Source organism: Macaca thibetana, chromosome 6 (genome assembly GCF_024542745.1).
Source record: "Macaca thibetana thibetana isolate TM-01 chromosome 6, ASM2454274v1, whole genome shotgun sequence".
In the NCBI taxonomy this organism is placed as follows: domain Eukaryota; kingdom Metazoa; phylum Chordata; class Mammalia; order Primates; family Cercopithecidae; genus Macaca; species Macaca thibetana.
The window spans coordinates 61932238-61944395 of NC_065583.1; the positions used below are offsets into that span (position 1 = coordinate 61932238).

General features: G+C 35.2%; 1 protein-coding gene across 1 annotated transcript in view; it reads right to left on the reverse strand.

Annotated features, from left to right (window-relative positions):
• Positions 1 to 307: 307 nt before the first annotated feature.
• HSD17B4 (hydroxysteroid 17-beta dehydrogenase 4) overlaps positions 308 to 12158 on the reverse strand; it is an 89419-nt gene continuing 77568 nt past the window's right edge. The window contains exons 22-24 of the mRNA XM_050794417.1: positions 11479 to 11617; positions 6077 to 6204; positions 308 to 736 (exon numbers count right to left, since the gene is read on the reverse strand). Coding sequence (XP_050650374.1) covers positions 647 to 736; positions 6077 to 6204; positions 11479 to 11617 — 357 coding nt within the window. The 3' untranslated portion in view covers positions 308 to 646. The remainder of the gene's footprint in view (positions 737 to 6076; positions 6205 to 11478; positions 11618 to 12158) is intronic.

Genomic DNA, 12158 nt, shown 5'->3' on the forward strand with positions numbered 1-12158 from the left:
TCATCAGAGCTAAATGCTGAGGAAAACAGTGACGTGGCAGTACTTGCTAGTGACCATCTTTTTGATTTGAGACTGCTGATTATTCAAGAAAGCTGTACTTCGTAGATTTATAAACATTATATGTAGTAAAGAATTTCCAGCAAAGGGGAGGGGAGAAGAAAGAAAACTATTTGGGAGCACAAAGACTTTTCTCTTGCTTTAAAACAGAATACTATCAGAACAAAGTGTGAAAAATGAGTGCATATATGGAAATTCACATAAAAACTGGGGTATCAATAAATAAAAAAATAGAAAATCACAAAAAAACAAAGGTATCAAAGGCTTTTATTGATTTAATTTTCCTTTCAACTTATCAATGCTATCGCAAATTCTAAGGAAATTGGACTTAGGTGAAATTTTTTTATTGTGAAGATACAGATCTAAGAACAGGAGGATAATTATGTGCTAGCTTATATATAGTTCCTTGTAAAAATAATGATACATGAAAAATTAGTAGAAAATGAAAACCTGCAGTTATCTGATATCTGAAAATGTTAAGCAATTTCCCCTGCATCTTAGCTCTAATCACTTTTGCAGAACAATCAAGCATATTTGCGTGAAGAGAGTATTTAATTATCCCATTTTTATTAATAGTGTAGTGTGCCCTTCAGAGCTTGGCATAGTCTTTAAGAATCATCTGAAGTTTCTGGCTCAGCATGATGTTCCCTCTGGCCTTCAGTCTGCCACTAAAGAATGCCTGCAAGGAGAGGAGGGAAAAAGAGTGCCAACTGTTACCATGTTATAGTTTATTTCTTTTTTTTTTTTAAGATCATTATTCAGGCCAAATACAATTGAGTTAATAATTCTGGACAACAAAGGCAACTTTTATTTAGCAATGACAATTTAATAACTATAGATAGCACATACTCTTTATATATCTAAAAAAGAAAAAATGACTCCTGTGTATTTTAGAAAACTATACAATAATTTATGTGAACTCACGGATCTGGGAGTTCTGTTTCAACCTACGTTTCTGGCTTTACTTTAGGTTCTTACATGTGAATTTGAGACCATATTAATAAAAGGCTACACTGTATTTCTAATAAAAATATTCAATTCAGAACTTTTAAAAGGAGATTTAAAATATTTACTACAGTTTCATGAACTAGAAAGCCACGAAATGACAAATTAGAGAATATAACACAATGGTAACAGATCACGGCTGTAGCATCAGAATGCCTGAGTTAAATTCCAGGCTCTGCCCCTTAATAGCAAGGTGAACTTGAGAAAATGCTTAGATATGTGGCCTCTCTGAGCATCAATCTCCTCATCCATAAAACGCATAACAACAGTACGTAAATAACACAACTCTATTGTGTGCGTTAAATAAAATAATGTGTACAGTGCGTAGTTTAGTTTGACGTAATAAGAGAGTATTAATTCATGATTATTACCAAGCAAAAGCTTGTGTGTTAAAAAACGAAGGGTTCCTGTAGCAGTTCTGTATCTAAACTGATAGAGAAACTGGTGCAAGTTCCTTAAGTTCTCCTTCAGTGCAAATTCCCTATCAGTAAAATAAAAATAATCAATCATAGTTTTTATAGCTTACATAAAATATGAAGTGAAAAAGCCTCTAGATTTCCAGCTAAATGGAAAAAATAGAGTGATACCTATACACACTTAGCATTACAAAGCAACTCCACAAATATAATCTCACTTAAGAATCACAGCTGTCAACTTGAAGTGGGCACATCAGCAGTTCTTACCCCGGTTGACAGATGAGAAACTGAATTTCAGAGAGCTTATTAAATAACCTGCTCAAGTCTACAGAGCCAGCAAGAAGTAGAGCCAGGGCTTAAACTCAGGTGTTCTTTGCTCAGCAATGCTTGTTAACAACATTTGTTAACTAGCACCACTCAGTCTCAGAGGCAAACCCTCGTGAACTGGAGAAAAGGCAACAACTTTTTATTCCAGAAATAGTGAGAGAGAGCTCATTCAGTCAAAATGAAATGCATTCAAACAGGAGACCAGAATTTCAAAACTACGATTTCTTTCACTATGCAGTTACAAAAAACAAACAAACAAAACCATGGTCTGCAACTCGTGCAGAGAAGGAGTCAGTACTTAGGCCTGCCTGCTACGTACTAAACTCTGAAAGAGATTTACAACCTAAAACAAGAATACCTAATTACTTGAAGTAAAAATATCAATTTTGAACATTTTTGAGCAGAAGAATTTTGTACATAAATCTTTCCTCCTATCTATTTTCTTATTTCTTAAAGCTCTTAATGATACGTCCATATTGCCAGTTTCCAAACTCTGCACTGCCATGCACCGGACATCACAGCAAACTCTCTCAGGGGCACTTTGGAATACTGTTAATTTGGAAGGAAAATACAGTCATACTGGTTGAACACAAAAAACTAATTGTTTTGAACTACTTCATAAATGAAACTGTCAGGTATATGGTTTGGCCTAGGAGTGCAATGCAAAAAGTAGTAGACTATAAACTGCCATCAAGGAAGAAGGTCTGGAAGCACTGTGCTTTCCAGAAAGGCTATACCAACTATTGATTAATTGATTTAGACAGGGTCTTGCTCTGTCACCCAGGCTACAGCTGAATGATCATGCTCACTGCAGCCTAAACCTCCTGGGCTCAAGTGATCCTTCCACCTCAGACTCTCAAGTAGCTGGGACCACAGGTGTGTGCCACCACACCAGGCTAATTTTTTTTTTTTTTGGTAGAGACAAGATCTCACTGTGTTGCCCAGGCTCAAACTCCTGGACTCAAGCAATCCTCCTGCCTTGGCCTCCCAAAGTGCTGGAACTACAGACACCAGACATTGTGCCTGGACTATACCAATTTTATATGCCTTCCAGCTGCATGTAAATTATCTTATCCTAACCTTAAAAATACTATTTTCTTACACTTTGAAAACATGAGGCAAAAATAACATGCTTTAATTTGTATTTTTGGATACTGGCAAAAATTTTTTTCTTTTGTAAATCATTTCTATTTATTTCATTAATTACTGTTCCATACCTTTTGTCCACTTTTTCTTTTTATTATTATTATACTTTAAGTTCTATGGTATGTGTGCACAATATGCAGGTTTGTTACATATGTATACATGTGCCATGTTGGTGTGCTGCACCCATTAACTCGTCATTTACATTAGGTATATCTCCTAATGCTGTCCCTCCCCCCTCCCCATACCCCAAGACAGGCCCTGGTGTGTGATGTTCCCTTTCCTGTGTCCAAGTGTTCTCATTGTTCAATTCCCACCTATGAATGAGAACATGCAGTGTTTGGTTTTCTGTCCTTGAATAGTTTGCTCAGAATGATGGTTTCTAGCTGCATCCATGTCCCTACAAAGGACATAAACTCATCCTTTTTATGGCTGCATAGTATTCCGTGGTGTATATGTGCCACATTTTCTTAATCCAGTCTATCATTGAGGGACTTTTGTCCACTTTTTCTATTGAGATTGTAGTGCTTTCCAGAATTTTTGGAATTATACTATGTATCATCATTTTATTTTTTTCCCTCGATTTATGGAAATATACTATAGAGTTTGACATGCAGAAGTTTCTAATTTCTATATAGCCTAAACTACTGATACTGAGCTTTCATTCCTTACTTCTATATTTTCTTTAATCTACCTGAGTATTAACTGAATGTCTACAGTATACTAGGCAATATTCTAGGCTAGGCTGAATATCTGTCCCTGTTCTCACAGAGCTAACATTAAACTAGGGGAGTCAAAAAGTAAAATGTAAACAAATAATTAAAGCCTATTATAAATGCAGTGAAGGAGAAAACAGGTTGTTATCAGAATGTAACAGGAAGAAACTACTTTGGATGAAATGAAGCCAGCCATGCAAACAGCTAGGGGGAGAAATTCCAGAAAGGCAAATGCATAGACATTGAAGGAGTAAAAGCTGATGGGAAGGAACTGAGGAAGGACAAAGTAACAACAAAATAACTAGAATTAGCATTATAGGTGACGAGGCAAGTGGCAAGGGATGAAGCCGGAAAAAGGAGCAAGGGAAAGAAACATCATATACGACACGGTAACAGCTAGTTTGGATTTTATACACATGCAAAAGGGAATCTTGGAGATTTTTATCAAGTGGGATGATAAATATGAACCAGTAATTAATGAAAGTAGTAGAAATGACTAACATAAATAATCTAATCTGATTTACATTTTTAAAGGATTACTCTGGCTCCTGGGTGGAGAACAACAGACTGAATGAGAGAGACAAGACTGGAGGAAGTAAGACAGGTGAGAGATGACAGAGGCTGGTATCACGGTGATATCTCTAGAGAGGAAAAGATGAATTCAAGATACATTTTCGAGAAAGATCAGACAGAACTAAGGATGAAAGGGATACAGAAGGGCAGAAGGAATCTAAGATAATTTTTACATTTCTGGCTTATTAATTTGGGTAAATAGATGATGGTGCCACTGATGAAGAAGGAAGAGACTGGGGGAGAAAAATAAATCACAAGTTCTATTTTGGTCACGGAAAGTTTGACATGCCAGTAAGTTTCCCATCTGAGTGGTCAAGTAGAGGGGTGGTTCTATCACTATGGAGCTCAGAGAAGACCAAGTGGAGCCAAGTTCCTCGCCTGCAGGCCTTTGTACTAGTTGTTTCCTTAGCCTGATGACTCATTCTGATACTCTGTTCAAGTCTCTATCAGGCATTTCAGGTACCTTAGAAAACTCCCAGAAGGTATTTTAAACAATCCAATTTAAAATAGTTCCCCTGTCCTGTCACAGTCCAACTCAAGGGTTGGCAAACAACAGCTGGAGAACCAGATCTAGTCGGCTGTGTGTTTCTGTAAAGTTTTATTGTAACACAGTCACACTCCATTGTTTACATATTCTGCATGGCTACTTGAAGGCTACAATGGCAAAGCTGAAGAGCTGCAACAGAGACCATCTTGCCCACAAAGCCTGAAATATTTACTACGTAACCCTTTATAGAAAAAGTTTGCCAGTCATTGCTTTAACACTGTACTCAGCCTTATCTTTCCCTAACTTGAAATTTTATTTCTTTTGCATTAGTACACTAAAAGGAAGCTCCATACAGTAGGGTTTTGTCTTAATTCAGCCGATACCTAGAACCTGAATCAGAGCAGGTACTAAATAAATTCCTGGAAAGAAATTAACAGAGGGTTCACTGCATTGCAAAGCACTATACTAAGCTCTTCATACATATTATTGGGTTTAGTTCTTATAACAAGCCTTTGTAAACATTGTAATTATTAAACTCATTTTACAAATAAGAAAATTAAGGCTCTGGATGTCAGAACCAAGATTCAAATTTAGATTTTATCTGATGCCAATGACTACTTTTTACCTACTATACTACTTTATAATTCCTTTTAGTCTTTCTATACAGGAAAGTCGTATTTTTCCTCATTTATTCCAATTACTCCTATGTGAAAGCTATTCTTAAATAACTGCACTCAGCCATTTGTTTGAACTGCTTCATTCTAATAATCAATAAGTTAGTTCCCTTGGGATTTCTAGCTACATAATCACAAATGAAAAATAACAAATTTTTCTCCTCCATTCTAATTGCCACATCAATTACTTTAATTTTGTATATTTGTGGATTGGCCAAAAGTTTCAGAATAATATTAACTAAATAATGGTCACAGAAGGCACTCTTGATTTAATTATGATTTTCCACTGAAATGCCTGTAAGATTCACCCTAAGTAAGACATTGGCTATTATGTTAAAATACCATTCTAGTTCCAATATTCAATGATTTCTTACTCTTATATATTGGGAATGTATAATTTTATGTAATATCTACTAATATATGGTTTTTCACCTTTGAACACATAACAGAACATATTAAAAAATATAGATGTGGATTCAGTCTTAAAAAGTGTCAGCTGAAACTCCATTAAAAAAGAAATATATGACCTGTCAACCAGAATATCAGTAGCAACTATGTCATCTTCAGAGTTGTAAGAAACCTGGCTTATTAATCAGAATTTGGGAGTCAGCTTAAAAACTGCAATTGTCAAAGAGGAAACAATAAAACAATGAATAATTGAACATTTGAGAACATTACCTTCTGAGGGTCAAGCTTGCCTAGGACCACCTCCATGAAATCTTCATCTGAAAGTATGATTGTTGTATCAGCAGCACCTTTTGCAGGGCCTTGGTACACTTTTCCAGAACCACTCTTCAGGTCAATAGCTGGGGAAAATAGGAAGAAACCAATGTGTATCTTTTTCTCTCCACAAATTGAGGGTAAAATAAACCAAGTAAAATGCAGACATTTCTGTAGTTTCCACATTAATGTGGCACTTATTCTACACTTATTCTCTTGATTATACATTATCTGTCATTTAGAAAAAAGCAAAATATAGAAATACAAGAATACAGAAATTCGAGGTAAAGAAGTGGAACTTCCAGTTCTGTAGTGGCTCAAGTCATGGTCTGCAACCACCACCATCACCTTGGGTTTATAGACACTTATAAGATCACAGCTAAACTTATTGCAGAAGTGAAGAAATAGACTGTATTCATTTTCTCTTAGTGGCAGAATTCATTATAGGCAACTTATTGTTGATTTTTTAGCTCTGTATTTATGTAATAACTAAGCTTCTGAAAGCGTCCATAACAATTTCAGTCACACTTTACAGCATTCAGGGAGGGAGGGGTGAGGTAACAGATGAGAATATGGCATCTGAAAACTTGAAGACCCCTGAGGATCCTGTTAGGATGTATACTTTACAAATCACAAAGGGCTACTACAAGAGAAAGAAGGAAGTGTTTTTGTTTATGCCACCTTCCCTTAATATTAGAAGGTCTTTGCTGGCATAAACATTGTTTTGTCTTTGTATCCCCTATACTTCCTTGAAGAGAAAATACTTAGGAGTTATTTGTTAAATGGAAAAGCACATGAAAGAAGGATGTGTAACCCCCCCAAAAAAATATATATATAATATATATTAATAGTAACAAACACAAAGAAAAAAAACTCAGGTTAAAAATTAAGATTTTTTAAAAATCACACCAAGAGCATACTAGTTTTGTGTTATTTCTGCCAAAAGTTCATAAACTAAAACTAATCATGAAAAAAGCATCAACTAAAAACAAACCAAGAAGCATGCTATAAAGTAATTGGTCTCCAGTCTTCAAATATCTCAAAATCAGGAAAAGCAAAGACTGAGGAACTCATCCAGATTAAAGCAGGCTAGAGACCTAAGAACCAAATGTAATGTATAATCTCAGATTGGACCCTGATCAATTCTTTTTCTTTCTTCATTTTAATAATGAATAATAATTATTATTGTTTTGCAATAAAGGACATTATTGGGACAACTATTGAAATATTAACCAGATCTGTATATTAGCTAATATACTGCATCAATGTTAATCTCCTGATATTGATCTTTGTTGTGTGAATAGATGAGAGAATGTCTTTGTTCTTAAAAAATGCCAGTAGAATAGTCTCTTAGGCATAAAAGGACATCATGTCTGCAAGTTACTCTTAAATGCTTCAGAAGAAAAAAACACATATGACAGAAAAAAATAGTAAAGAAGATAGGATACAAATTTTAACAATTTGAGGAAACTGGATGAAAGACAAAAGTTCTCTACTATTTTTGCAACTTTTCTATAATTCTGAAATTGTTTCAAACAAAAAAATTACAAAATGATGTTATTAAGAAGAATAACACATAGAAGATGGAAAGTCAAAATTGTTTTAAATGATTTTTTGCATTTGTGTGTACTTTTGAAGATAAATGTACATGAGCATGCAGTCAGGAGCTGCTGTTGGTAAGAGAAGCAGCAGCCACTGTTGCTTTGGGAATAGTGACCCCTGAGGCAGATACGCCTCCAACAGGCCCCCATTCCTAACTGGAAAGCATATTTCTTTTCAATGAAAATCTTTCAAGACTTTTCTATAAATGCATGAGACATTCATTTCAATCCAAATCCAATGTTTGGAACCAACACCCTTGAGATTTATTTCATATCCAAGTTGAGAATCCTAAGCAGCAATCTGGTTTGACTGCTAGAAGATGAGCACCAACCCAGGAGCTCAGAGGTTTTCATGATCACATGATATCCTCAAGAATTAATTATTCTGGTATCGAAAGAATGCCCATTCCCAAACCTCTGTAAATTCTTACATATCGTGGCAAATGTCTAAGATTCAAAATAGATAACCTCTAAGAGTCAAAGAACATCCTCATCCAGTCACATCGTCATACAGTACACATACAGTACATAATGGAGGCTTGGATTTTGTCTAGATATGCAGACTTTACACAATTAATTATAGTACATATCTTTTAAAACTCGGCTCATTTTATTATTTAACAAATAATATTCAAACAAAAATCCATAGTATTTGTACCATCTTGCTATCTAAATGTAAATTCCTCTTATGTTCCTATAATGGAAATGATTACAAACATGTGAAAGGAAACCAAATTTAAATTCAGGATGGAAAACCACCAAACTGCTCAAAGCCAACCAGCTTAAATGTATCATCCTAAAGAAAACAAAACAGATTTTGCTCAGCAACATTGTATTCAGCACATGGAAATAAATCTTTTTTTTTTTTTTTTTTTTTTTTTTTTTTTTTTTTTTGAGACGGAGTCTCACGCTGTTGCCCAGGCTGGAGTGCAGTGGCGCGATCTCGGCTCACTGCAAGCTCCGCCTCCTGGGTTCACGCCATTCTCCTGCCTCAGCCTCCTGAGTAGCTAGGACTACAGGCGCCCGCCACCACGCCCGGCTAATTTTTTGTATTTTTAGTAGAGACGGGGTTTCACTGTGGTCTCGATCTCCTGACCTTGTGATCCGCCCGCCTCGGCCTCCCAAAGTGCTGGGATTACAGGCTTGAGCCACCGCGCCCGGCCGGAAATAAATCTTTGTAAAAAGTTTCAGTAATATTATTTTACAGGTATTGGATACATTCAAACAATAGATTTCTATTTGAAAGTATAGGATTGTCTGTGCCTAGAATACCAATAAATTGCATATTTAAAACCTGTGGGCCAAATTCTAGGACATTCATTTTGTTTACAGACAAATGGAGATTTTAGAACCATTATTCCATAAAATGAACAGGAACAGCAGGACCAACAAACATTTTCCTTCCATTTTCTTCCCACGTCATGAAGCAAGGTGGTGCATGAAGTTAACGTTCTTCGTTCCAACTACTAATTCCTCAAATATGCTTTCCAACTCTCTGCCTCCAGCTATGAAGTTACTCCTAAATTCCAGACCCACAGTCTGTACAATCTAGTCCAGGTACAGTGTGGGTACCACAATTTATCTTCTTCTCTCCCAAACCTTCCTCCTCTACCTGTTTCATACTTCTAGTAATGCAGCCAATATCCTCAAGCACACAGGCTCAAAACCACAGCATTAGTTTTGACTCTTTCTCATTCCTCTTGTTTTTTAGACATAATCAGTAGCTAAGTTAGCCAATTCAATCTTAGCAATAGTTCTATATAGGCCCTCTCCTCTTCATTATTACCATTTCCTTAATTGAGGTCTTCCTTCCTTTCACTCTGCAGTGCAACAACCTTTGTTTCCTCAACTCCAGTATTTCAGCTTTCCTGACACACTGCCTCTAAATAATTATTCCTATGGATTTAAAAAAAACAAAAGGCATCCTGTCTATTCATATTTGTGGTCTCCACCTAGCAGAGAACTTGGCATATAAATACTCAAATGTTCGTTGAATGAACCAATCCTCCCATTCTCTGAAAGCACAGACCACCCTTTTCCATGTCTCTTAACACTTGTGTTCTACAAGAATTATTTATACACATGTACAGGTCCACAATTCCTTATCTGAACGAACTGCTTCAGGCTGATGTGTTTTGGAATTTGGAATCACATTTTAGGAAGGAAATATAATACATAAAACATGTATTCCATATTACAAATGGCCCCCAACAGTGCAACAATCTATAAACAAGTATATTACTTCTATACTTGTCTAACTCACACTAGGTGGGTTAAAGACAATCAATAGCATCATGTAAGTTCAAGTCAGGCTTCACCACCAGTGAATCATGAGAAAAAAATTGTTCATTTTTAGAGCTTTCTGGTTTCTGGAGTTTCAGATAAGAGTACCTATGTTTTAATTTTCAGGAGCAGACTATTCTGTAGGCCACATAAATCCTCTGATTCTTTATCTTCCTTATGCCTTTATGTCATCTTTCATTTTCTCTGAATTTTTACTCTTGCTTAGAACAATAAAATAGGATTCAAAGGGTTTACTACAACAACTCCTGGCTGGGTTTAGAAATTAATAGCAATAAATACTATAAAATACGTTAGTTACTTATGAAATATCTCACTGGAATCATATTATACTTACATATTTCACTCATACTATATAAAAAATAAACATCACTATCCATACAATAAATGCATTATTTTAATAAAAGGTAAAGCATCAGTTTCAGAACCTTTTTTTAAAAGGCAGCCATACTATTTTCTAAAACTATGCTTTCTACATGGCTTTTAACACTCATTCAACAAATACAGAGTCAGGCTAGTTATGTGTTATTGACCATACTAGAAGCTAGACATAAACAAACTGCAGCCATTTCTCAGGGTTAAGTCCAAAGTCAAATGAGAGAAAACATACAATTATAAATGACCATAATACAGTAAGATAACTGTGACAAGCAACAGACTCTGTTGAAAGGGAATTTAGGAACTTAGTCTTCTACCTCCTATCCTTTTTCATCTTTTCAACCTAATTGAAGAATCTCTAGAAAAATAAAGGTGAGGTCAGAATATTCTATAAATAAAAGTTTGTGCCATGATTAAGGATGTGAGTTACACGGCAGATGCAAAAGATCTGATAGAATATTTTTTCTTTATTCTTTTTATCCTCTAATTTCTCTTTCTTCACAAAATGGTACCAGGGTCCCCTTGGACCTCCACAACAGTGAAAAGAAATATGATTGCTTTCTCTCTGCAGCAAGATGTTTTATATTGGGTGCATGGCACTCTAATAGATAATTTCCCTAGACTAGATAAACAAACACCTTTGACTACAATCTGTATATATCTAGAAAATAGCGATTTTATATTGATAATTAAGATAATCCAAATTATTGTTTTGGTATGAAGAAAATAACTTTATAACTGTCAAACATCATGACTTAAAAATACTTCATTTTGACTTGATGAATTTGATAAAGATGCATATAGCCAAGATGACTGTTTAAACTACTTTCAAGGGTTATAATGAAATCTTAAAACAGATATTTTCATTTCAATTGATTCTCTACATCTCACACACACACACAAACACACACACACACACACACACCCCTTTGGACATTCCCAAACCTATTCATTCCCACGGGAAAAGAAAAAAACTTACCTAAAAAGGTAAGATTTACCTACCTTCAAAGGTCTTTGTTAAAAAGATACTTTTTATTTACTAAGAATTAAGAATATTATAAAATCAGGGCTATAACTTACTCCACTTAGCCCCAATATTTCCGCCTTTGGTTATATGCCACTCAAATACAGCATTTACTTTCTTCACCACCTCAGGCCCAACATCCTTTAGGCGGCGTCCTATTTCCTCAAATACGAGCGTACTCTGAAGCTTCCCACCCTAACAACAACAACAAAAAAATTAACTTTAAAAGTTCTGTAAAAATAACTCAAGGAGAAAAGTGATTATAAAATATATGTGCAAAAAAAATGACTTTTTAAAACTCTGTACATAAGTCAGTTTTCTTCATACAATGTCTTTCATACTTTCTTTATATTGGATTTTACTTTCATTAGAATTCAGAAATAATATTTTAAAAGAAAAATAGGAACTGGACAACCTATGTTTAGCTAACTTCAGAAAGATCCTGATCAAATTAATCAACTTCTGTGGTCTCATTTTTTTATTTATAAAATGGGACTAAATTACATGAAGTCTGAATTTCTTTACGGCTCTAAACTTCTTAAGTTTTGGGGGGTTTTTTGGTTTGTTTTTTTTTTTTTTTTTTTTTTTTTTTTTTTTGGGACAGACTCATTGCCCAGGCTAGAGTGCAGTAGCGTAATCTCAGCTCACTGCAACCTCTACCTCCAAAGTTCAAGTGATTCTCCTGCCTCAGCTTCTTGAGTAACTGGAATTACAGGAACCAGCCACCAAGCCTGGC